General features: G+C 40.4%; 1 protein-coding gene across 6 annotated transcripts in view; it reads left to right on the top strand.

Annotated features, from left to right (window-relative positions):
* The window catches only part of SARNP (SAP domain containing ribonucleoprotein), a 65,770-nt gene that overhangs the window by 4,769 nt on the left and 33,794 nt on the right, over positions 1 to 27,207 (top strand). For 3 of the 6 annotated variants that reach the window (XR_012094514.1, XM_073020848.1, XM_073020847.1), the window contains exons 2-10: positions 9,033 to 9,132; positions 11,865 to 11,911; positions 12,141 to 12,208; positions 16,960 to 17,011; positions 18,198 to 18,271; positions 18,721 to 18,749; positions 19,863 to 19,958; positions 21,795 to 21,820; positions 23,570 to 23,638. Coding sequence is in view for 4 of the 6 variants with exons in the window: in XM_073020848.1 (XP_072876949.1) it covers positions 9,033 to 9,132; positions 11,865 to 11,911; positions 12,141 to 12,208; positions 16,960 to 17,011; positions 18,198 to 18,271; positions 18,721 to 18,749; positions 19,863 to 19,958; positions 21,795 to 21,820; positions 23,570 to 23,638 (561 nt within the window). In the remaining 2 variants the exon portion in view is untranslated. The remainder of the gene's footprint in view (positions 1 to 9,032; positions 9,133 to 11,864; positions 11,912 to 12,140; positions 12,209 to 16,959; positions 17,012 to 18,197; positions 18,272 to 18,720; positions 18,750 to 19,862; positions 19,959 to 21,794; positions 21,821 to 23,569; positions 23,639 to 27,207) is intronic. The other 3 variants (XR_499202.3, XM_008003571.3, XM_008003569.3) reach the window with 1 other exon arrangement.

The following is a 27,207-nucleotide window of genomic DNA, read 5'->3' as shown; positions in this document are numbered from 1 at the left end:
TGAGATCGCGCCATTGCACTCCAAGTCTGAGCAACAGAGTGAGACTCTGTCTCAAAAAAAAAAAAAATCAACTAAACACTATCTGGTCATTGATTGGCTTGTTCCCTCCCTGCAAGATTGTAAGCTCCGAATGGGAAAGGACTCTCTGTTTTGCTCATGATTATTTGCCTGTATCCAAGATAATACTTGATACACAGTAGGCGCTCAATAATGATTTATCGAGTGAATAAGCATGTCAAGAGTTCAAAAGAATGGGAATGAATTTGAAAGACATTTAGGATGTGGTAGAATTTCAAGTATTTATAGATCAGTTAGATATGGGAAGAATGAAAGATGACTCCAGGGTTTGGGCAGTGATACCTTTAGTCTGGGTTGGAGGAGAAGAAGCCAGTTTTGTGCAGAAGAGATAAGTTCAGTTTGAGGCTTAGGTGTCTGTGGGACATCCACTTGGAGATGTCAGGTAGTCAGTTGGAAACGTGGGTCTTTCATTCAAGAGCTGAAAGCTGATGATGCAGACTTGGTTTATTCAGAAAATATGGAGCACCTGCCATGTCCCAGTTACTGTGGGTGCCAGAGATACAGCAGTGTACAAGACAGACAAAATCCTTGCTCTCATAGAGCTTGTATTTTACTGAGGGAAGGCAAAATAAAAAGTAAAATTTATGGTATGTCAAATGGTGATTGATAAGGCACATAGAGAAAAATAGGAGAAAGGAATAGGGAGTACAATGGGAAGGGTATTGTAATTTTAAATAGGGTGACTGGGGAAGGCCTCATTAACAAGGAGATGATTACAAAAAGACTTTAAGGAGGTGAAGGAATGAGCTATGTGCAAAGTGTTAGAGGAATAGTACAAGACCAGTTTGGCTTATCAGAGTGAGCAGTGGTAATAAGGTAATGGTAGGGGAGGGCAAACTTGTAGGACCTTTTAGGCGATAGGATTCAGCCTTTTACCCTTAGTGAGATAGGAAACCAGTGGATGATGTTTGACTAGAGGAGTGACATGTTCTGACTTAAATTTTCAAACGATCACTGTTCCTTTTTGAGAATAAGCTGTAGTGAGGCAAGGGCTGAAAAGTTTTGACAATAATCTGTATGAAAGAAAGACTAGAGTAGTAGTGTTTGCAGTGGTGAGAAGGGTTTGATTCTGGATATATTTTAAAGATAATGCTGATAGACTTTGCTGCTGATTGAGATCAGGAAGTGAATTAGCCTTTGATATAGTGGAATGACAAGAGGCGCAAAGAAGGAATCTTAGTGAATATTTACAGGTTTGGGTGGAAGAAGAGCTAGCAAGGAGGCTGAGGAGAAGAGAATGAAAGAAAGAAGTGCCAAGACTTTGGCAGTTAATATTGGGCATAAATGAGAGACACTTGGGCTGGTATATTGGCCTACTGTTTACAAGCTGTGGTTTGTTTGTTTGTTTGCTTTTTGAGACAGTGTCTTGCTTTTTCTCCCAGGCTGGAGTGTAGTGGCATAATCAGGGGTCACTGCAGCCTCAGTCTTCCTGGACTCAAGTGATCCACCTCAGCCTCTGCTCCCACCCAGTAAGTGGGACTACAGGGGCACACCACCACACCTGAACTGTGTATTTTTAAATTTTCTGTAGAGACCAAGTCTCCCTGTGTTTTCCAGGCTGGCCTCAAACTCCTGGCTTTGAGCAATCCTCCCACCTCAGCCTCCCAAAGTGCTGGGATTACAGGCATGAGCCACCACATCTGGCCAAGCTGTGTGATATTTAAGCAAGTTATTGAATTTCTTTAAGCCTAATTGTAATACCAACCACTTAGGTTCCTTGTAAAGATTTTGAGTTCCTATCATATATGTTATAGGTGATATAAAACATTTCTGCCTTCAAAGAATTTACAAACTATACGTTGACATAACATGAAAAAGATGATTTTTTTTTTTTTTTTTTTTGAGACGGACTTTTGCTCTGTCACCCAGGCTGGAGTGCAATGACGTGGTTTCAGCTCACTGCAACCTCTGCCTCCTGGGCTTAAGCCCTTCTCCTTCTGCCTCAGCCACCCGAGTAGCTGGGATTACAGGTGCCTGCCACCACGCCCAGCTAATTTTTGTATTTTTAGTAGAGACAGGGTTTCACCATGTTGGCCAGGCTGGTCTTGAACTCCTGACCTCAGGTGATCCACCCGCCTTGGCCTCCCAAAGTGCTGGGAATACAGGCGTGAGCCACCACGCCTAGCCAACATGAAAAATATTTCTGATAAAATATTTTAATCAAAATTTGGCCGGGTGTGGTGATTCACACCTGTAATCCCAGCCCTTTGAGAGGCCGAGGTGGGAAGATCACCTGAGGTCAGGAGTTCAAGACCAGCCTGACCAACATGGTGAAATCCTGTCTCTTCTAAAAATACAAAATTAGCTTGGCATGGTGGTACGTGCCTGTAATCCCAGCCACTCGGGAAGCTGAAGCAGGAGAATTGCTTGAACTGGAGAGACGAAGGTTGCAGTGAGCCAAGATTGTGCCACTGCACTCCAGCCTGAGTGACAAGGGCGAAACTGAGTCTCAAAAAAAAAATTCAAGGTCAGTTAATTAGAAGAAATCACAGGGCAAGCTGGGCACGGTGGCTCATGCCTATAATCCTAACTAACACTTTGGGAGGCTGAGGCAGGAAGATCACTTGAGCCCAGGAGTTTAAGAACAGCCTGGGCAACATAGTAAGACCTCATCTCTACAGGAAATCAAAAAATTAGTTGGCTGTGGTGGCACACACCTGTGGTCCCAGCTATATAGGAGGCTGAGGCAGGAGGATTGTTTGAGCCCCAGAGGTCAAGGCTGCAGTGAGCCATGATCACGCTGCTGCATTCCAGTCTGGGCAACAGAGCAAAACCCTGAGTCAAAATAAACATAAATAGAAATCACAGGGCAATGCATGATTAATGTCAAATGTATTATGGGGGTAAGTTGATATGTCCTTTCTCTGTGGGTTGGATAGGTAGAATAGAGAATGCTTTATTGACCTTGAAAAATAAGATTTAAAAAATTTTTTGAATGGGTAATCATGCACAAGTTCACAAAAGTGTATATGGTAAAATGTTTCTTTCCTACACTTTTCCCGAACTAAGCTTCCTCTTCTCAGATTCAACCAGTGTCAACTTACCTGTTTCTTCTCCAGACATCTTGTTTATATACATTATACAGAGACATGATGTGTGTATTATTTTTTACATTAATGTTAGTGTCCTATATAGAATGTTCTATAACTTTTTTTTTTTTTTTTTTTGGAGACAGGGTCTCCCCTCTGTCACCCAGACTGGAGTGCAGTGGTGTGATCATGGCTTACTGTAGCCTCAACCTCCTGGACTCAAGTGATGCCCCTGCCTTAGCCTCCCGAGTAGCTAGGACTACAAGTGTGCACTACCATGCTCAGCGAGTTTTTTGTTTTTTGAGAGACAGGGTCTCACTGTGTTGCCCAGACTGGTCTTGAACTCCTAGGCTCAAGTGATCCTCCTTTGTTGACCTCCCAAAGTACTAGGATGACAGATGTGAACCACTATGCCTACCTAGCTGTTTTTTTTTTTTTTGTTTATTTTCTTCTTGGGACAAGGTCTTGCTATGTTGCCCAGGCTGGAGTGCAGTGGCATGATCATGGCACATTGCAGCCTCAGCCTCCCAGATCCAAGTGATCTTTCCACCTCAGCCACCTTAGTAGCTGGGACTGTAGGCACATGCGACTATGCTCGGCTGATTTTTTTTTTTCTTCAGTAGCCTTACTGAGATATAATTCATGTACCATACAATTCATTCAGTATACCTGTTAAAATATTTTTTGTTTGTTTTGAGACAGGGTCTCCCTTTGTCACCCAGGCTGGAGTGCAGTGGCATGATCTCAGCTCACTGCAGCCTTGACTTCTTGGACTCAGGCCATCCTCCAGCCTCAGCCCCTCCGGTAGCTGGGACTACAGGCGCATGGGCCTACAGGCGCATGCCACCACGCTTGCCTGTTTTTGTATTTTTAGTAGAGATGGGGTTTCAACATGTTGCCCAGGCTGGTCTTGAACTTCTGGACTCAAGTGATCCGCCTACCTCCAGCCTCCCAAAGTGCTGGAGTCAAAACATTTCAAATCAAATCAAATCAATTTAGAAAAATGGAGTAAGATTTTATGTTAGTCCTATTTTAAGTTTTAAAAGGTTTTAGTTCTGCTAATGTAATTGTGCTGAAATATGTGCAAAAAGAAATGACATCATTTTCAGCTATTTTATGTTTTTATTAATCTTTCTTTCTTTCTTTCCCTCCCTCCCTCCCTCCCTCCCTCCCTCCCTCCCTCCCTTCCTTCCTTCCTTCCTTCCTTCCTTCCTTCCTTCCTTCCTTCCTTCCTTCCCTTTCTTCCCTTTCTTCCCTTTCTTTCTTTCTTTCTTTCTTTCTTTCTTTGCCAGGTATCACTGTGTTGCCCAGGCTGGAGTACAATGCTGTGATCACAGTTATATAGCAGCCTTGACCTCCCAGGTTCAAGCGTTCCTCCCACCTCGGCTTCCCTAGTAGTTGGGACCACAGGCGTGTGCTACCTTGTGTGACTAATTAAAAAAAAAAAAAAAAAAAAAAAAATATATATATATATATATATATTTTTTTTTTTTTTTTTTTTTTAGGAACAGAGTCTCACTCTATTGCCCAGGCTGTTCTTGAACTCCTGGGCTCAAAGCTGTCCTCCTGACTCAGCCTTCCAACGTGCAGGGACTACAGGCATGAGCCACCATGCCCAGCCTCTGTTTCCCTTTTAAAATAATGTCCTAGTATATGAGAAGAACTCACTATATGACAAAAGAAGTCATACAACCTTATGTAAAAGCTGTGTGTAGGCTGAGCGCAGTGGCTCACGCCTCCCTACAAATGATATATGTAAATGTTAAGTGATCTGTAAGTGCTGGGATTACATATGACTTTTATTTTCCTCTAAACTTTTCAGAATTTTCTAACTATTCTATAGTGAACATAATACTTTTATAACAAACTAACAAAAAATTTAAGGTGTAATTAAAATCAAATGACTTGTTCTCCAGGAAGTGGAAAGAAAATAAAGTATCAGCGTGAGAAAGAACAAGATTCTTTTAAAAAAAAAATTTTTTTTTTTGGAGACGGAGTCTCGCTCTGTCACCCAGGCTGACATGCAGTGGTACGATCTCGGCTTACTGCAAGCTCTGCCTCCCAGGTTCACGCTATTCTCCTGCCTCAGCCTCCCGAGTAGCTGGGACTACAGGTGCCCCCCATCACGCCCAGCTAATTTTTTTAAAAATTTTTTTGTATTTTTAGTAGAGACAGGGTTTCACCATGCTAGCCAGGAAGGTTTCAATTCTTGACCTCATGATTCGCCCGCCTTGGCCTCCCAAAGTGCTGGGATCACTCCCAAAGGCGTGAGCCACCGTTCCTGACCAAAAAAACTTTTTTTTTTAATAGAGATGGCATCTCATGGTGTTGCCCAGGCTGGTCTCAAACTTCTGGGTTCAGGTAGTCCTCCTGCCTTGGCCTCACAAGGGACTGGGATTGTAAGCATGAGCCACAAAAATCAAGATTCTTACTTAATAAAGGGACATTAAAGATGACTTACAATGTTATTTAAGGTATAGTTCACAGGCCTCTGCTGGTCCATGAACTAGCTGTTCCTGGTTAGTGGTGAAATAAATACAAAAATTGCGTGTAAGCTTTTAGAAAGTTTTATAGCAGTTTGATAGCACTGCGATATCCAAGTGTGTGCTCATTTTTGTAGTAATTGATTTTTATTGTTATTGCAAAAGTATTGCTCCATGACCTGATTGGAGTGTTGTAAAAAGCAACCTTATCAGCCTATCTATTTAAAAGTACATTGAGCTGGGCACAGTGGTGTGTACCTGTAGTCCCAGCTGGGGTTTGGGGTGGGAGGATTAGTTGAGTTCAATAGTTTAAGTTCAGCCTGGGCAACGTGGCGAGACCACTGTCTCTAAAAATAAATAAATAAAATAAAAATACATTGATTTGTGAAACTATGAAATCTGAGACCAGTGATTTAGTACTTAATAAATATAAAGCACTTACTAGCTGTCAGGCACTGTTCTATAGAATTTTTGATTTAAGGCCGGGCGTGGTGGCTCATGCCTGTAATCGCAACACTTTGGGAGGCCGAGGCAGGCGGATCACAAGGTCAGGAATTCAAGACCAGCCTGGCCCATATGGTGAAACCCCATCTGTACTAAAAATACAAAAATTAGATGGGTACGGTGGCGTGCGCCTGTAGTCCCAGCTACTCGGGAGGCTGAGGCAGGAGAATCTCTTGAACCCGGTGGGCAGAGGTTGCAGAAGCTGAGGTCGTGCCACTGCACTCCAGCCTGGGTGATATAGTGAGACTTCATCTCATAAAAAAACAAACAAAAAAAATATATGTATATATTTAGTAGAGATAGGGTTTCACCGTGCTAGCCAGAATGGTCTGGATCTCTTGACCTCATGATCCTCTTGACCTAATGATCCTCATTATATATATAAAAATATATATATACTTTTTTTTTTTTTAATGGCTCACACCTGTAATCCCAGAACTTTGGGAGGCCAAGGCAGGTGGATCACTTGCGGTCAGGAATTCGAGACCAGCCTGGCCAACATGGTGAAACCCTGCCTCTAGTAAAAATACAAAAATTAGCCAGGCGTGGTGGTGGGCGCCTGTAATCCCAGCTACTCGGGAGGCTGAGGCAGAAGAATTACTTGAACCCAGAAGGCAGAGGTTGCAGTGAGCCGAGATCGTGCCACTGTACTCCAGCCAAGGCACCAGAGCAAGACTCCCGTCTCAAAAAAAAAAAAAATTTTTTTTTTTTTTTTACTTAATCTTCATAACAACCCTATGAAATAGGTACTGTTATTGTTCCTATTTCACAAGTAAGGAAACTGAGGCACAGAGAGGTGAAGTTATTCATATAAGGTTGCAAGTAGTAAAATTGGAATTCTAACCTAAGTAGTCTGGCTTCAGAGTCTATGCTCTCCAGTCACTCTGCAGTCATTTTTTTTTTTAAACAGGCTAAAGCCTTAAAAATAATTTTTTTTTTTTTTTTTTTTTTGAGACATAATTTCGTTCTTGGCATCCAGGCTGGAGCGCAATGGCGCGATCTCAGCTCTCTGCAACCTCTGCGTCCCAGGTTCAAGCCGTTCTCCTGCCTCAGCCTCCTGAATAGCTGGGATTACAGGCATGCGCCACCATGCCTGACTAGTTTTGTATTTTATATTTTAATTTTTATTTATTTTTTTGAGACAGTCTCACTCTTTCACCCGCTGGAGTGCAATGGCACGATTTCGGCTCACTGCAACCTCCGCCTCCTGGGTTTAAGCAATTCTATTGCCTCAGCCTCCTGAATAGCTGGGATTATAGGTGCCTGCCACCATGCCCGGCTAATATTTGTATTTTTAGTAGAGACAGGGTTTCACCATGTTGACCAAGTTGGTCTTGAACTCCTGACTTCAGTTAATCTGCCCACCTAGGCCCCCCAAAGTGCTGGGATTATAGGCGTGAGCCACCGCACCCAGCCTAGTTTTGTATTTTTAGTAGAGATGGGGTTTCACCATGTTAGCTAGGCTGCTGTTGAACTCCTGACCTCAGATGATCTGCCCGCCTTGGCCTCCCAAAGTGCTGTAACAGGCGTGAGCCACTGTCCCCGGCCTAAAAATAATTTTTAATGGATGATTACCTACCATGTTCCTCAGTAGAGGTTGCTTTCGGCTTGTTGGGTTGGGCACTTCTGTTCGTAACATCCCCGCCTGCCTGCCCCACTCACTAAATGCTTTACCAGTAATTGTGATATATTTTAAAAATAGAAAAAAACTCTCCACTCTTCATTATGAAATGTTCCCCTGGCTGAAAAATGTAGAGGTGCAGGGAATACTCCATAGTTGTAAAATTTTTTGTCTATAGGAATCTGCCTTCTAGCTTCTGATTGGTCATAGATCTGTGCTTCAAAACAAAAAAGGTCATCTTTCAGACCAGACATCTGTCTGTGTGTTGATCTGCATATAGAATTTCTGGAGCCTTTCTTTCCTGCTTGTTCTCCTGGGTCAGCATGTCATTGTGCTTCATAAAATAAGAATATAGAGCCCAGTAAGGCCATTACATCATTTATTATGGAGTCTATATTTCAGTTACCTATGACTTATAGGTAGCAAATCATACTGTTAACCTTCTTTGCCTAAAATTCTGAGGTCTTTATCCTTTGAGTTACTATTGAGCCAATCCTCACTTACCCAGTTTTTGTATAACTTAAGTTTTGAATCTAAGTGTAGGAATTTATATGTGTACCTTATTCCTTCTAAATTGAGTCTTTGTTTTGGCTTATTATTAGTCCTGAAGAAGTGTTGTTTTTTTTTTCTTTTTTCTGTTTCTGTGGTTTTTTTAAGCTTAGTTATGTCCGTAATACATCAATTCTCCTCCTCCTATTGTCTGTAAAATTGATGAACCTAGCTTTTATATCTTTAGATAAGTTACTGATTTTAAAATCTTCAGCAGAACTCTAGGGTATGCCATTAGATATTTCTTCTCATTTTGACATAGATCCTTTAATCAGTTCATTGTTGACATTAGCTAATGTATCTACTTGATTCTACGGTGGTTAGATCTGTATGCATGTATATGGTAGATTATAATAAAGGATCTGGGATAATAAGTGGTAAGGATAATCTGCTTTTAGATCATTGGATTTTCTGCCTGAAGGTTCATTCTTCCAATATGCTGGCTGCCACAGTAATCTTTGGAATAAAACCTTTTTCCCCCTTAGAATATTTAGAAATAACTAGAGATTTGTGACAGTTAGTAGGTATGCAAATAGATGAGGTTTTTATTAAAGTGTGATGTTTATCCTTAGGCAGTTCCTCTTGTGTATTGAATATCATTAGAGGAAAATGGATCATCGTTGTGGACCTAGAGTCTTGGTAGAATTAATGGCAGTAATTTGGGATGGAACTTCATTTTCTTTTTTTCTTTTCCTTGTGGGAACTACCGTTTTATTCACTGGTGTTCGTCCTGTTAACTAAGGAAAAGTTTTATTTTTTTCCCCTCAGCTTGCTGAACTAAAGCAAGAATGTCTTGCTCGTGGTTTGGAGACCAAGGGAATAAAGCAAGATCTTATCCACAGACTCCAGGCATATCTTGAAGAACATGGTGAGTACTTTGTGGAGGCAGAGTGATGTGAGTGAGGGGATTTTCAGGCTTTGACACTGAAAATATTTCTTTTTTTTTTTTTTTAAAGTCATTAGTGATGTAAGCTCTTAATTAACGGCATCAAGAAAACTCTTTTTTTTTTTTGAGATGGAGTCTCGCTCTGTCGCCCAGGCTGGAGTGTAGTGATGCAGTCTCAGCTCACTGCAACCTCCGTCTTCCGGGTTCAACCAATTCTCCTGTTTCAGCCTCCCGAGCAGCTGGAACTACAGGCGCACGCCACCACGCCTGGCTGATTTTTGTATTTTTAGTAGAGACGGAGGTTCACCATATTGGTCAGACTGGTCTAGAACTCCTGACTTCAGGGGATCCACCCGCCTCGGCCTCCCAAAGTGCTGGGATTACAGGCGTGAGCCACCGTGCCTGGCCATCTTGTACAACCTTCATCTCAGGTTGTACAAGTCCCCTCTCTAATTTTTATTTACTTATTCCCTTTTATTTCCATTCCTCGTTTCACTTCCTCCCCAACCCATTTAGGCACCCATTCTAATGTGTTTGAATGTATTTTTTTGGTCTTTTTCATGATAAAATATATAGTGTTGTTTCGTAGAATGTTTTCATTTATATAATTAGTAATTATATAACTGGCCATAGCCTTGCTTTATTTCTCATTTCATTCACTAAGTGTTGTGTTTTTTTTAAATGTGTCCATGTGGAATGTGACTGTGTAGTTATCTAGTCTGTTGATTCTAATTCCTGCATAGCATTCCATGATGGATAACCACACATTTTACTTAATTCACTCGGTGACAGAAACATATTGCCACCAAGCCTCTGCTACTACAAGTGATACTACTTATAGTATACTATATGTATATAATAGTATATAGTATATATTATGTTATGGGTTGAATATTATATATTTGAAATGCTTGAGACCAGAAATGTTTCAGTTTTTAGATTTTTTTTGGATTTTGGAATATTTGTGTATATATGTAATGAGATATCTTGGGGGTGAGATGCAAGCCTAAACACAAAATTCATTTGTTTCTTATCCATATATTTGAAAGTAGTTTTACACAGTATTTAAAATAATTTTGTACATGAAACAAAGTTTTGACTGTGACCCATCGCATGAGATTAGGTGTGGGGTTTTCCACTTGTGGGGTTGTATCAGCCTTCAGAAAATTTTAGATTTAGAAGCATTTTAGGTTTTGAATTTTCAGATTGGCGATGCTTGACCTGTAGGATATAGTATACTATATTCTATATACTAATAATATATAGTATATTATTATGAACTACTTATTTCATGCTTTTAAGTTCCTGTGAAAGTTATTTTGGGGTGTATGCCCAAGAGTGGTATTTCTAATTAATATTCATACATATATACTTAATGTGACTAAGGACTCCCAAATTGTTTTCCAGAATTGCTCTATAGATCTACAGTCTCATTACTAGTACATAAGGGTTCTTGTATCTCCACAAACTTAAACTTGGCACTGTCCTATCAAGTGGCCTAAGTTTTGCTAATTTGTTGGCTGTTTTATGTTCTCCATGAAAAAAGTTTAAACATTTCACAATTCTTTTGTTTCTTCTTTGCCCATTTTTCTATTGAGGTTCCCATAATTTGCTTGTTGGTTTGCAGGCATTTCTTTTATATCCTAATAACTATTCTTTTGTTGGTTTTAGGCACAAATATCTTCTTTGGCTGTGCAGGGTGGTTCATGCCTGTAACTCAGCACTTTGGGAGGCTAAGGTGGTATGACCTCTTGAGGCCAGGAATTTGAGACCAGTCTGGACAGCATAGTGAGATCCATCTCTAAGAAAAATAATAGAATTAGCTGGGTGTAGTGATGTGCACTTATAGTCCTACCTACTTGGGAGGCTAAGGCAGGAGAATCCCTTGAGCCCAGGACGTGGAGGCTGCAGGGAGCTGTGATTGTGCCACTGCACTTCAGTCTGGGCGATAGAGTAAGACTCTGTCTCAACAGAAACAAATATCTTGTCATTTGTCTTTTAACTTTCTTTGTGCTATCCTTAAGTAGAAGTACTTAGTTTTGAAAAATATTCAGTTTTTCACCTCTTACTTTTGCTTCTGAGTTGTTTTTCTTTTAAACAAATCTTTCCCCACCACTAAATCTCAAAGATATTTTTCCACATTACTTTTTTTGTTTGTTTATTTTTCAAGACTGGGTCTTGCTCTGTCACCCAGGCTGGAGTGCTGTGACATCATCTCAGCTCACTGCAACCTCTGCCTTCCAGGTTCAAGTAATGTTCTCACTTCAGCCTCCCCAGTAGCTAAGACTATAGGCACACACCCCCACACCCAGCTACTTTTTAAATATTTTTTGTAAAGACGGGGTTTCACTGTGTTCCCCAAGCTGGTCGCTTGAACTCCTAGGTTCAAGGATCCACCTGCCTCTGCCTCCCAGATTTGTGGGATTACAGAGAGCCACGGTGCCTGACCCCACATTACTTTTAAAATTAAAATTAATTCTCTAGTTTGACTTCACATTTAGTTCTTCAGTCCAACTGGAGTTCACATTTGTAATTAATGTTAGGTAGAGATCTGGTTTTGTCTTCTCCAGATGTAGCAGATTTTATGTGCATCAGTTTCTGCCTTCACTATTGGATTTTTTGGGGGAAAGCAAAGTGATTATAATTTTAACCTTGGTAAGTGATCAAGATGGTTTTGTAGCAGGGCTTGACCTGAATATTTTAATATTCTTTAGCTGAAGAGGAGGCAAATGAAGAAGATGTACTGGGAGATGAAACAGAGGTGAGTTGGATAGAGTAAGGTTAGTCTCTGGTCTGGTAATATGACACTGCTTTGGCCACATTGCTTTAACATCAGTCATTGGAAGACTTAGATATAAATTTATTAGGGGAGCATAAGATGGGTATGAAGGTTCTGAGAGACTGGTTTATTTTGGAGTTCTGATGTTCTTCTATTGATAGATATTTTTTATTTAGATTTATGTTAACCACCTTGTTTCATTTGGTTTTAGGAAGAAGAAACAAAGCCCATTGAGCTGCCTGTCAAAGAGGAAGAACCCCCTGAAAAAACTGTTGATGTGTAATTATCTCTTTTTTATAATCTGAGTACAGAGCAGGCAGCTCTTTTTTTTATTGTGTTTAATGTTTAACTCTGTTTACCTCTTACATGTTCCCATTGGCCTTTTCATTTCTGATTAGGTCATTTTTTGTTTTTTAGAAGGGACTACTTCAAAGTACTTGGTCCCAGTGAAACAAAGCAAATTGTCTCTGATTTATGTAATAGGTAATTAGGACAAGGCACCTTCAAGCCCAGACATAGTTTAATTCTCCTAGCCTTTGTTGTTCTTTTGTAGGGTCACTATAATAGATTATTCTGTTACTCTATAGAGAATCTGTACAATTCTGTATACAGTGTAAAACTGTATAAACTCTGTTAACTCCTTTTTTTTTTTTTTTTTTTTTAGACAGGATCTCACTCTGTTGCCCAGACTGGAGTGCAGTGGTGCAATCTCGGCTCACTGTAACCTCCGCTTCCCAGGCTCAAGCAATTCTCCTGCCTCAGCCTCCCGAGTAGCTGGGATTATAGGCATGCGCCACTACTGCCCAACTAGTTTTTGTATTTTTAGTAGAGACAGGGTTTTACCATGTTGGCCAGGCTGGTCTTGAACTCCTGACCTCAAATGGTCCACCTACCTTGGCCTCCCTAAGTGCTAGGATTACAGGTGTGAGCCACCATGCCCAGCCCATTCTCTTAACTGTTTATAAGAGTTTTGCACTTTTCTGTAAAAGTGTAAAACTTAGGCCAGGCACGGTGGCGCATGCTTGTAATCCCAGCACTTTGGGAGGCCGAGGCGTGTGGATCACGAGGTCAGGAGTTCAAGACTAGCGTGCCCAAGATGGTGAAACCCTGTCTGTACTAAAAACACAAAAATTAGCTGGGCATGCTGGTGGGCACCTGTAACCCGAGCTACTCAGGAAGCTGAGTCAGGAGAATTACTTGAACCTGGGAGGTAGAGGTTGCAGTGAGCTGAGACTGTGCTACTGCACTCCAGTCTGGGAGCCAGAGCTGTCTCAAAAAAAAAAAAGTGTGAAACTGTATATAAGGAGTTTTGTAAGGGAGGAAGGTGTTGGGTAGAGGTTATGTTTCTAAAGTAGCACTCTGTTCTCTCTTGCTTTCTGATCTACAGTGGAGGAGGGGAGGACAAAGTGCTAGAATGGAAAGTAGATCTTGATTTATTTAAACTGTTCCACAAGGGTGATCCTAAACATCTTTAATTTGGGACTTTTCCCACAAATATCTGGTCATTTTGTGTATTACAGCACATTAAGAACAGTTGAGTCGGGCCGGGCGCGGTGGCTCACACCTGTAATCTCAGCACTTTGGGAGGCCGAGGCGGGCGGATCACGAGGTCAGGAGATCAGGAGGGTGAACACGGTGAAACCCCGTCTCTACTAAAAATACAAAAAAAAAAATTAGCTGGGCGTGGTGGCGGGCGCCTGTAGTCCCAGCTGCTCGGAGGCTGAGGCAGGAGAATGGTGTGAGCCCAGAAGGCGGAGGTTGCAGTGAGCCGACATCGCGCCACTGTACTCCAGCCTGGGCAACAGAGCGAGACTCCGTCTCAAAAAAAAAAAAAGAACAGTTGAGTCCTAAACTTTTAACATTTTTGTTCCTCATAGCTGTGTCAGTGCATTTAATTATAAAAGGCAATATATTTACAAGTAAAAAGTCAGTACATAGTGAAGTATATCAATTAAAAATTAAGTACTCTTTGTATCCATTCTCATCTGACTTTACTGAGGTTTTTAGAACAGTACATACTTTTGGAAGATTTTATATGGGTCTGCGTGTGTTTATGTGCATACGTATGTATGTGTATATATAGATACACCTGTACACACACTATGTACACTCTTGATTTTTTTCGTATCTGGAAATTTTTTATATCATCATTTTCTTATGTAAGTGTTAGTTATACGCTAGGCATTGTTCTTAAGAGTTATATGCTAGGCATTGTTCTAAATGTTTTACAAATACTTTCATTTTATCCTCAGTAGACCCTATGAAGTCAGGATAATTATCCTAGGAAGTAGTCTCTTTTTTGTTTAGCTTGTCATTATGGGAAAGTACAAGTATATACAAAAGTTCAACTAGTATAATAGACTCTCATCTACCTGTCACCCACATTTGCTAGTTATCAACTTAGAACCTTGTTTTTTCTAGCATTTAATAGTATTCCATTCGGTGGATAAACAGTAATTTATTTCACAAGCGTTCTGTTGATGGACATTTAGATTATTCATAAAAGAAAAAAAAAATGTAGTTCTGCATGTCCTTTTCTAATTATTTATACTCACAAGTATACCCGTAGGGTAAATTCCTAGCAGTGGATTTGCTGCATCACAGAGGATGTACATTTAACATCTTGATAGATTTTTGTCAAATATCCCTTTATATATTTTTGAGACAGGGACTCTTATCCAGGCTGGAGTGCAGTGAAACAATCTTGGCTCACTGCAACCTCCTTTTCCCAGCTCAAGCAGTCCTCCAGCTTCAGCTTCCCGAGTAGCTGGGACTATAGGCATGAGCCACCACGCCCGGCTCTTTTTTGTATTTTTTGTAGAGATAGGGTTTTGCTGTGTTTGCCAGGCTGGTCTCGAACTCCTGAGCTCAAAGCAATCCACCTGCCTTGGCCTCCCAAACTGCTGGGATTACAGGTGTGAGCCACCATGCCCAGCCTTTCAAATATTACTTTCTAAAGCCATTTAGTTATCTTTCCATCATAAGATGTTTATGATTAGATATAGTGCCTTGAAAAAATGACTTTGTGAGATAGTTTTAAAGTAGAAATGTTACGGGGATTTCTGGAACAAGAAAGAAGATCAAGTGAATACCATCATAATTGGCTTGTGTGGGTTAAAAAAATAGAGGTTCAAAAGTTTGAAATTCATTATTCATAGAATATTTAAAATGTGCATTCTGTTCAGGGGGTTTTAATTCTATTAATGAATTTTGAAGCTAGGAAATTGAAGTGGGTGGGGTGATCATTTTGATTTTTAGAGGATAGTTGTGGTTAGACTGAAGTATGTACAAAAAGATTCTGGGTCTCTGTATTTCTGAGAATGTTGTTTATGTGATTGGGTAGGAGAGAAATTTCTCAGTGAAGAGTGGAAATTTCCCATGCATTTGATGTTTGTTTATTGCGCTTGAGTTTAGTTATACCTAAGGGAATTGGAATAGAATGGAAGGAAACTTCCCTTCTGGGGTTCCCTTTCTGCCATGAGGTGCACTGCATTGACTGTACTTCAGAGTGGGAATGGGGGGAAGCCATTGCAGTTGGGTTAATGGAGAGTACTGCTTTCTTGATGGCATTGTATTTCAAGTAAAACATTAAACTTCTTTGGCCTTCTGTGCCTGAATTATAAGACAAGATTAGGGAAGGATGGCAAGGAAATTGGAATTGTTTAGAAATTTCTTTAAACATCAGAATAGTCAGGGCTAGTTTAGATTCTTTGACTATTTAAAAGGAGATCCCTTTCTTCATCTTTGGCCTGAGGTTCTCCAAAAATGTATCTGTTTCTAGTTTGATTCCCCACCCCCAACCAGCTAAAGCAGTTACATATTGTAGGACTTTGTTATGGTCAGCAGGGGGCACCCATTGCTTGTCTGTCAGTCCAGGGATTTCCAATAAAAGGGTGGAAGAGAGTACTTGTTCCAGAATTGCTTCCTCTGAAAATGTCATTAAACCATTACTACCTTTCAGGGCATCAAATGGGAAAAGTGTCCGGGATATTGGAACAAAAGCTGCCCATGTCTCTAAATGAGGGACCTTAATGAGACTGGTTATGACCCACAGTTTTATGGGAGTTGTTTGGTGGAGGGTTAATGCCCTTCCATTTATCCTGGGTACTTCCGAACTTTGTCTCCCGCCCCTATGGTCCCCCCTCTTTTGTTTTCTCTTAAACCTTTGACCAGTAACTTGCCATGTTTTCCTAATTCAAACTCCCCTTAGACTTTTTTCTTCCTACCTTCTTTGGCATTTTTATTTGTTCCACTTTGTTCCAACTAGAGCTACATTCCTCATGGGAGAAATAAGGGATTTTTAAAAGAAGGAAACCAGACCTTGTAGAGTACTTAATTGTGATGAATATTGGGAGCTGGTACTTAAAGGAGGATTGGAGGGTTACTCATTAGTTCAAAAGTAAATTAAAGGCTGGGCTTGGTGGCTGACGCCTGTAATCCCAGCACTCTGGGAGGCTGAGGCAGGTGGATCACTTGAGGCCAGGAGTTCGTAACTAGCCTGGCCGACATGGTGAAACCCTATCTTTACTAAAAATACAAAAATTAGCTGGGCGTGGTGGCAGACACCTGTAATTCCAGCTACTTGGGAGGTTGAGGCAGGAGAACCTCTTGAACCCAGGAGGTGGAGGTTGTAGTGAGCCGAGATTGCACCGTTGCACTCCAGCGTGGGTGACAAGAGCAAAACTCTGTCTCAGAAAAAAAAAAAAGTAAATTAAAAAGTTCCTAAAAGCAAATGAGATGGTTTCTGGTGTCCTTTGAGTGTTTCCCTTCAGCCCAGTATATTTAATCAGACTTCTTTCCTTATTTCTTTATTGTACTTTAGCTAAAAATTAGTTTGTTATTTGAACTCTTTCTTCTCAATAGATGACAGTTAAAGGAACCAAAGCTCTAGTGAACTTCATGTTTCTTTAGCTTAAGGGGTGGCAGAGAGATAATAGGGCAGAGATAATTCAAGTGAATTCTTACACATTTCTGAGGTTGTGGTTTAGAATATCAGTTTTCTCATTTTAAAAGATCTCTTTCTTTTCTAGGGCAGCAGAGAAGAAAGTGGTGAAAATTACATCTGAAATACCACAGACTGAGGTAGGTATTCTGTTCCCTAGTAGAACAGTCTATACATTTCTGTCTCCCTCTTACCCTTTATTATATCCGCATCATCCTCTAAAATTTATTCACAGGCAGAAAATCAGTATTGACAGATTTTGGCGTTGAAACGTTTCACTGCCAACTGCTCTTTGGAAAATATTTGGCTGGCATAGGGGTAGTCATTCTTGAAGCTGTAGTCTTTTTATATGTAACACTATTGTCTTAACAATGACTCTCTTTGAGATGTTTACAAACCTAGGATTAGAATTTGGGAGGATTGTACTTTGAAAATGTATTGGTAGATGTGACTCTTATGTTGCTACCGGCCAGTAGCTGAGATTGAAATTCCACTGGTTTCTGTGGTGTAGGACTGTGAAACCAGGTTCCAGTTGAGATCTTGTGTTCAGTGTCATACTTGCAAAGTAGAGAATTATTAAACTCTTTTAGAATGGCGTAAAACAATGCTGCCTCATTTCTAACTGAAAGAATGCCATTAGTGTTGGAACCAAGCTATTCCTTTGATCACTTTTCAAAGGTCAGCCAAACATAGCTTTTGACTTCTTGGCTTCATGTATAATGTAGGTTTTACTTTATTTCTCCCTTTTGTTTTTGAGGGTATGTAATAATAGTCTTTTTGTGTTTGCTTTCTGGGAAGGGCTGTTAAGTCCTAGTATGGACACAACCTGCTATCCTCTAGGATTGTCAGTATTTTCAGTTTGGACCCATAAGAAATTACTTCTGATGTTTTTAAGATACCTTCTTTTGGCTGGGCGAGGTGGCTCACGCCTGTAATCCCAGCAGTTTGGGAGGCTGAGATGGACAGTTCACTTGAAGTCAGGAGTTCGAGATCAGCCTGGCCATCATGGTGAAATCTCATTTCTACTAAAAGCACAAAAATTAGCTGGGCACAGTGGCACAGTCCTCTAATCCCAGTTACTCGGGAGACTGAGCCACGAGAATCGCTTGAACCCAGGAGGCTGAGGTTGCAGTGAGCTGAGATCATGCCACCGTACTCCAGCCTGGGGGACAGAGTGAGACTTTTTAAAAAATTTTTTTATTTTTATTATTTTTATTTTTTTAAAGATACCTACCTTTGACTAACTTTCTTAAACCATAAATTGACTTCTTTTTTCTTCCTTTTTTTTTTTTTTTTTTTTTTTTTTTTTGGTCTGTTTTTACTTAGAGAATGCAGAAGAGGGCTGAACGATTCAATGTACCTGTGAGCTTGGAGAGTAAGAAAGCTGCTCGGGCAGCTAGGTGAGTGTCCCCAGCCTTTTGGGCCTGCGATAGTGATGTTGTAAAGGTGAAGATATGTGATCCTAGGTTTTTGATATAATTGTTGATTTAAGTAGAATAGAGGCTTCCTGAAGGATATGAACACTTTTTTGACCCTATTCAGAACATATCTACTGGTTTGGTTATAGTAGCTATAAATTGGGCTTTATTGAGAAGGGTTTTTGTAACAGTTAAAGCCAGGAACTGACTACTACTACTACTAATTCTGATAAGGCTTACTCTTAGCTTAATCTCTGTACTTGGTAAGAGGGAGAGTAAACTGAACCTCTTTCATGGGGTTGTTAGAATTAGCTAATGATTGCAAGACTTGAGATCACAAGCAAGAAGTGTCATATGTATACTTGACACGGAGACAGACAACCAGGAGTGTGAACAGCTTCCTAAAATTTAGTTTGTTTTTCCTTCTTCAGGTTTGGGATTTCTTCAGTTCCAACAAAAGGTAAGAGTACAGAGATACTTCTGAGAAAGTTACCCTTTTATTCTTTCTTTTCTGGTATAACAGGTTTCATTTCTCCAAAATAAGGTAAATTTGCTAGCTGTAGAAACTCTTAAGAGATTATAGCATTCATCTCCTGCTTTAGATAAAATTATTCTTAGGCCTTCCTGGGCAATTAAAAGAGATACTGAATGTTATGAGAGGATAGGAAGTGCCAACATTTGTCTGTCTTTCTTGAACATCTTCAAAGAAGTTTCTCTAGTACTTTGCTTACTTATTCTAGGGTCTCAACTGCATAAAATTATTGCATACTATCCGTGTTATACTGGCTATTATAAGTGATAAAAGGGAAAAGAATATCTTCTACCTTAACAGTTTTACTTCTAGGAACGTATAAGGAAATAGTCTTGAATGTGCATAAAGACTTAGCCTCAAGGATTATCACAGCATTATTTATAGTGATCAATAACTGGAAACAACCAACTGTACAACAGAGAATTGGTTATTAAATGTGTGCCATGGTATAGAAGACTATAGTGTGCTGAAATAATATTGAAAGGTATTTATCAGCGATATTAATAAAAAGTTACAAATTTATATTAACAGTATGTTCCTGTTTTAGTCATGTAAGAGTGCATGTATAGATAGGAAAAAGGATTGAAAGGATATACAGTAGACACTTGAACAACACAGGTTTGAACTGCACAGGTCCACTTATACATGGATTTTTTTTTTTTCCCCCCAATAAATACACTTTGCCCTCTGTATCTGAGGGTTCTTCATAACCAAATGTGGTTCAGAAATACAGTATTTTTGGGATGCGAAACCTGCAGATATGGAGGAGCATCTTATTATAATCTGCTACAGAACTTGAGCATAGTGGATTTTGGTATCAGCTGCAGGGGTGGGGTTGGATCCAATCCCCTGAGGAAATGGAGGGATGACTGTATTCTAAATTGTTAGTACTCATTATCTGTGGTTGGTGGAATTTTGAATGATTTCTTTCTTTTTGCTTGTCTGTGTTTTTAAAATCCATACAATGAATATGTATCACTTTTATAATGAATTAGAGGAAATTATTACTATTTTTTGAAACAGTCTTGCTCTGTCACCCAGGCTGGAGTGCAGGGACGCAGTCTGGCTCTCTGCAACCTCTGCCTCCCGGGTTCAAGCTATTTTCCTGCTTCAGCCTGCTTCAGCTGGGACCGCAAGGTGCGTGACACCACACCCAGCTAATTTTTGCATTTTTAGTAGAGACAGGTTTCACTGTGTTGGCCAGGCTGGTCTTGAACTCCTGACCTCAAGTGATCCACTCACCTCTGCCTCCCAAAATGGTGGGATTACAGGTGTGCCGAGCCTGAAATAGTTATTATTTTTAAGAAACTCTGGGTGTGGTGGCTCACGCCTGTAATCCCAACACTTTGGAATGCCAAGCTGGGAGGATTGCTTGAGCCCAGGAGTTGGAAACTAGCTTGGGAAACAAAGTGACACCTTGTTTCTACAAAAAATTAAAAAATTAGCTAGACATGGTAGCAGGTGCCTGTAGTCCCAGCTACTTGGGACGCTGGGGTGGGAGGATCTCTTGAGCCTGGGAGGTCTTTGCTGTGCTTTTAAAAAGGTGGAAAAATTTCTGGCCACTATCACTAAGTGTTATAGAAAAAAAATTTTTTTTCTGACTCTTAGTTATACCAAGAGAGATATAATATAATAGATAGTCTGAAAAGGGAACCTGATAAAAAATAGTTTCAGTTCTACTCATAATTCTGACATCTTAGAACTATAGAGTAACTCTAAAATAACGGAATTTGGGAACATTTAAAAGGAAGCATTGTTTTTTGAATGAAATCCTGAAAAGTTTGAAGTAAATAATTATTGGTTAGGTTCTTGGTGATAATTTCAGTACAGAAAATTGGCCTTAAGGAAGCATAATTTCTTTTTATTTTTTTTGAGTTGGAGTCTTGCTGTGTTGCCCAGACTGGAGCGCAGTGGCACCATCTTAGCTCAGTGCGGCCTCTGCCTCCTGGGTTCAAGCAATTCTCCTGTCTCAGCCTCCTGAGTAGCTGGGACTACAGGCGCATGCCACCACGCCCTGCTAATTTTTGTTTTTTTAGTAGAGACGGGATTTCACCATATTGGTCAGGCTGGTCTAGAACGCCTGACTTCAGGTGATCCACCTGCCTTGGCCTCCCAAAGTGCTGGGATTACAGGCATGAGCCACCGCGCCCGGCCCAGGAGCCAAAGTTTCAACTCGTGATAGTAGTTCTTGTTTGTCCAGATGTGATCTCTTTTTTAAGAGCTTTAGAGAGATGCAATTTATATGACATAACAATTCATCCATTTAAAGGTATATAATTCATTATTTCGTAGTATATTCACAGGGTTGTGCAGCCATCATCACCGTGCTTATCACCCCAAAAAGAAGCTGTGCCCATTAGCAGATATCCTCCATTACCTCTCCCTGCCCAGCCCTAAGCAGCCGCTTAGTTTTTTTCTCCGTGGAAATTTGCCTTCATATGAATGAATTCATATAGTATATTGTTTTTAGTGACTGGATTCTTTCACTTAGCATAGTTTTCAAGGTTCACTTATGTTGTAGCATGTGTCTCTATTCATTTTTATTATTTAATAATATTCCATTGTATGGATATACTATACTTAATTTAGCTAGTCATCAAGCTGATGGGTGTTTTTCTTTAACTTTTTGTCTAATATGAATAATGCTACTGTGAACATTTATGTACAAGTTTTTGTGTAATTATATGTTTTCCACCGCTGTATACTAGCGGTGGAATTGTGGGATCATACGTAACTGTATTTACCTTTTGAGGAACTGCCAAACTGTTTTCCAGAGCAGCTGTACCGTTTTATGTTCCTGCTAGCAGTTAATGCAGACATGATTGCTAGATGGAATTTCTGCCTTTTCTTTGTCATCATAGGATAAAGGGGGTGTGTCCTGTATACAGTTTTTATGTTGCCTAATTTGACTTGAAGACTGTCGGCTTTTATGACTTTTAAAAATATTAAATAAAATTTTGTTTACTTCCTTAGGTCTGTCATCTGATAACAAACCTATGGTAAGAAATCTTTTTTTATTTCTTACACACCCAGATCTTAATTCTGTATAGCTAACTTTAGAGACTCCTCCTCACCAGATTAGAAGAAACTCTGAGAACATTAATTTGTTGACTGTTTTCAGTATAATGTTATATGTCCTGAATTTAAAAAATTGTTGGAGATACTGAGAGGTCAGGAAAATTGTCACATGTTCAGTTACTGCAGACGTCTTTCTTCCTACCACTCTTTTCGAAAGTAAGAATAGATTTTGTTAGCTAGAGAACAACCCGTGCATGTAACTCTTCGTTTTATGGTACTGAAGCCTTGTCCAATGGCCTTAGATAATGTCTAATTCATAATTACCACAAGAGAATCTATGGAAACAATTTAGGAGTTCTGTTTGTAGATAGTGCTTTTTTTTTTTTTAAATTTTTTAAATACTATCCATGAAATGTGAAATCAGAGTAAAGAATGGTAGAATAAAATGGCTTTCTGGACCATTGTTACTAGTCAGCATATTTTTTTTTTTTTTTGAGACGGAGTCTCGCTCTGTTGCCCAGGCTGGAGTGCAGTGGCCGGATCTCAGCTCACTGCAAGCTCCGCCTCCTGGGTTTTCGCCATTCTCCTGCCTCAGCCTCCCGAGTAGCTGGGACTACAGGCGCCCGCCACCTCGCCCGGCTATTTTTTTTGTATTTTTTAGTAGAGACGGGGTTTCACTGTGTTAGCCAGGATGGTCTTGATCTCCTGACCTCGTGATCCGCCCGTCTCGGCCTCCCAAAGTGCTGGGATTATAGGCTTGAGCCACCGCGCCCGGCCTAGTCAGCATATTTTAAGAATGGTAACGAATACTGTGGTGAAATAGAATCAGCTTTATGAAATCCTGCTTTAGGGGTTGCTGCTTAATATTGTAAGTTAAGATTTAATATTATTAATGAAAATTTCCTATTCTTTTTTTTTTTTTAAGATGGAGTTTCATTCTTGTTGCCCAGGCTGGAGTGCAATGGTGCAATCTCAGCTTACTACAACCTCCGCCTCCTAGGTTCAAGGAATTATTCTGCCTCAGCCTCCAAAGTAGCTGGGATTACAGGTGCCCCCCCCCACCATGCCTGGCTAATTTTTGTATTTTTAGTAGAGACGGGGTTTCACCATGTTGGCCAGGCTGGTCTCGAACTTCTGACCTCAGGTGATCTGCCCACCTCGGCCTCCCAAACTGCTGGGATTACAGGCATGAGCTGCCGCACCCGGCCCTAAATAATTCTTACAATAGTAACGAGTCCATGTACCAAGGTTTCCAAGAAAGAGGAGGGAAGAGAATCGAGTGGGTAGTGGTTATAGATTATCTTCTGAAAAAGGTGCTTCTGTGATAGTTTCTCTTTGCTTGGAGATAGATTTAAGAAACACTTGCAGAGGCGATATGAGAATTAATGATTTTGGATTGAGAATGGTAGACTTGTTTGGAGGTGATGATTTAGACATGTGTTTGCTTTCTCCAGCAGTGTTTGCCTTCCCTTGATCTTAAGCCCTCCTTAGGCTGTTGACACCTGTGATAAATGCAGGAGGCAGGACTGAATGTTTCACTGCATTCCAGAGGGAGGCCTTTTAATAATCAGTGGACTGGATGGTTGCTGCTTAGTTTTCTTATTTTTCTCATAGGGTATCTTTGATGTTATAGGCTTGTTTGAACTCTTAGCTTCAGACTATAGTTTCTGCATTTTTTGTTTTCTGTTTTGATTTTTTAAAACTGTGTTCTTTCCCCCATGTTTTTATAGGTTAACTTGGATAAGCTGAAGGAAAGAGCTCAAAGATTTGGTTTGAATGTCTCTTCAATCTCCAGAAAGGTAATGTAGGTTCGATGGAAGTAATGTTTTCGTGACATTAGAGCAGCTTATGGGAACTACATAGTCTGGAAATGACCCTCCTGAGAATGTAACTGGCTACAAAGCATTTCATTTCACATACTCGTTTGACTGTCACCTCCTCTCGCTGGCTCTTGATTATATTATAGGAATTACTTCACAAGCCGATTGCTTTTTCCCGTGGATTGTTTTCATAGCTTTCACCCAGGCTGCTAGAGCATGGTCTATATTTCTTTTCTTTTCTTTTTTTTTTTTTCCTTTGAGACAGGGTCATTCTGTTGCCAGACTGGAGTGCAGTGGTGTGATCATGGCTCACTGCAGGCTTGACCTCCTTGGACTCAGGTGATCCTCCCACGTCAGCCTCTCACGTAGCTAAAACTGCGGCGCGTGCCACCATGCCCAGCTAATTTTTTTCTATTTTTGGTAGAGACGAGATTTTGCTATGTTACACAAGCTGGTCTCGAACTCCTGGGCCTAAGGGATCCACCCACTTCTGCCTCCCAGAGTGCTGGGATTACAGGCGTGAGCCATTGCACCCAGCCTGAATATGGTCTATATTTCTGTTGGTTAAGATGTTGAATTCAGTGAAGTTAAAACTTATTACAACTACTTTAACTTTGATAATAGGCATAATGGGAATTAAATAATCAGGAGAAGATAGTCTTGTTTTTAGGTCAGAAGTACTTAGAAATAAAACTTGGAGGATTGGTGGAACAAAAATAAAAAAGTTAACTCATTCTTTATGCCCCTCTGCTAACTGATGTTATTTACTTTATTAAGCAAGATGACTTTGTTTACTTCATGCTGTGTGGGGTGATTGGTTCCCCAGGGCATAGTTGCCTTTGTAGTTTTGCTAGGCACATTGGAGAAAATGATAAGGATTTTTCTATTTGCCTAGAGCAGGTGATCTCTTAATCTTTGTTGTTTAGAACAGGAACATGTTTCTTGGTTGTCAAAGTGGTGGCAGGGTATTTGAAACCAGAAAAACCATCGTTTAAGAAAAAAATCGGCCAGGCATGGTGGCTCACGCTTGTAATCCTAGCACTTTGGGAAGCCAAGGCGGGCGGATCACCTGAGGTCAGGAGTTCGAGACCAGGCCAGCCAACATGGTGAAACCCTGTCTCTACTAAAATTACAAAAATTAGTCGGGCGTGGTGGCACATGCCTTAAACCCAGCTACTTGGGAGACTGAGGCAGGAGAATCACTTGAACGTGGGAGGCGGAGGTTGTAGTGAGCCGAGATCATGCTTCTGTACTCCAGCCTGGGCAACAGAGTGAGACTCCGTCTCAAAAAAAAAGAAAAAAATCATATTTCCAACTCAGCATAAAAGTATTTAGCTCTCTAGAAAGCCATTGGAAGAAACTTATCTGACATTGGTTATATGTTTTGCTTAGTAAAAAAACTAAACACTAAAAGTAATCATTATTGTGCCACTATGGAACACTTGTGTACAACTTTGTTCCATCTTCCATTTAGGTTAACTTTTTTTTTTTCCCCAATCTTTTTTGAGACAGGTTCTCACTCTGTCACCCAGGCTGCAGTGCAGTAGCATGATCACAGCTCATTGCAGCCTCCATTTCCCAGGCTCAAGCAAGCCTCCCACCTCAGCCTCCTGAGTAGGTGGGACCACAGACGTGTGCCACCGTGCCTGGCTAGTTTTTTGAATTTTTTTTTTAAGAGACGAGGTCTCCCTGTGTTGCCTAGCTGGTCTTGAACTTCTGGCCTCAAGCCATCCTCCTGCCTTGGCCTCCCAAAATGCGGGACTATAGGTGTAAGCCACTGCACCTGGCCTGGGCCATCATTTTTTATATTAACCAGAAATATAGCATCAGGTCCGTGTGCCTAGCATGATGCTGAGACCATCTATGCTCAGTGGGAATACTTGCTCATTTATGTGAAGTAAGAAAAAATTTGGAGTTGAGAGGCAGAGTATGTGATTCTTATGCCACATGCACCTTAATTGGGAAGGGCTGTTATAAACCAAAGGTCACTTGTGTTGTGCCAGATGGCCAAGGGGAAGGATGCCTTGGATCTGTGGCCCTAGTTCTCGTCTGTCTTCTCTTTTATATGAGGGCTAGATGTCTGAGAACCCAGCAGTAAAAATTCACTCCATCTTCTAAGGGATTGTCTGTGTTCCTTCAGAATCTACAAAATTGAACATCATATCTCTTACTACATAGCTCATAGCTCCTACTACACATTGCTGAGAAGAATTTGTCCATCAATGCTATACTATATACCTGTGTTATTTTTATAGTATTTCATTACAGGAATAGCAGGTCTTTCTCTTCCCTTCCCTAGACTTTTTCTCTTTCTTTGACCTTTTTTCATTTTTAATCCACAGGAGGCTGAGTAAAACAGATACATATATTAACTTTGTGACTTTGAGCAAATTACTGAACTTCTTTGATCCTCATCTGTAAGACTTAGAGCAATACCTAGCAACCTGGTTGGGAAGAGTAAATAATTGGATACAGGGCCAGGTGCAATGTCTTATGCCTGAAATCCCATTATTTTGGGAGGCTGAGGTGGGAGGATTAATTGAGCCCAGGAGTTTGAGGCTGCAGTGAGCCATGATAGTGACGCTGCACTCCAGCCTGGGTAACAGAGTGAGACCCTGTCTTTTTTTTTTCTTTTTTCCTGAGACAGGGTCTTGTTCTGTCACCCAGGCAGTGCAGTGGTGCAATGGTGCGATCTCAGCTCACTACAACCTCTGCCTCCTGGGTTCAAGTGATTTTTCCCACCTCAACCTCTTGAGTAGCTGAGAATATGGGAGTGCGCCACCACACCCAGCTAATTTTGCATTTTTAGTAGAGATGGAGTTTCTCCATATTGTCCAAGCTGGTCTCAAACTTTTGGTCTCAAGTGATCCACCCACCTTGGCCTCCCAAAGTGCTGGGATTACAGGCGTGAGCCACCGCACATGGCCTAGACTCTGTCTTTAAAAATAAAAATTGTATACAGTATTTGAAATTACCTAACAGTGCTACTTTGACCCTCAATAAATGTTGGTTTTCTTCCTTTTTTCTTAGTTCAGTTCTGTTGGTAAATTGCCTTTATGGCCTTAAAATTGAGTCAGTTAACTTGACTCAATTTTAGTTTTTGTTGATCATTGATAAGATTTCAGCACCCATTTTAAGTCTTTGGAGGGTTGTAATACAATAATGGTAATTGGCAGAACTCTGGCTCTGAGCTTCCTTCTCTAATAACATTGATTGCCAATATGTATAGCATATTTTTTTATTTGCATATGTGCTAGAGTAGTGCTTCTGAAATTATCTGTGGCAAAAAACTAGTTTAAAAATTTTTTTGATTATTGCAGAGTGATTACTTTTATAAAATGCAATTAAAATGTTACAATAGTATTAAATTATTCTGAAAGTTTCTTAACATTTTCAATTTCTGGACCTTTACACACTGGTAAGAAACAGTTTGGAGACTAGCACCAGGAGGCAGACTATATTTTAAGTAGCACTTTACTAGCATATGTATGGTTTCTAGGGACTACTTTACTTGGAGATTTGTGACCTTTTGAGATGTCCTCTTTGAG

The sequence above is a fragment of the Chlorocebus sabaeus genome, chromosome 11 (genome assembly GCF_047675955.1).
Source record: "Chlorocebus sabaeus isolate Y175 chromosome 11, mChlSab1.0.hap1, whole genome shotgun sequence".
NCBI classification, from domain to species: domain Eukaryota; kingdom Metazoa; phylum Chordata; class Mammalia; order Primates; family Cercopithecidae; genus Chlorocebus; species Chlorocebus sabaeus.
This window is presented reverse-complemented; position numbering and strand designations above follow the sequence as displayed.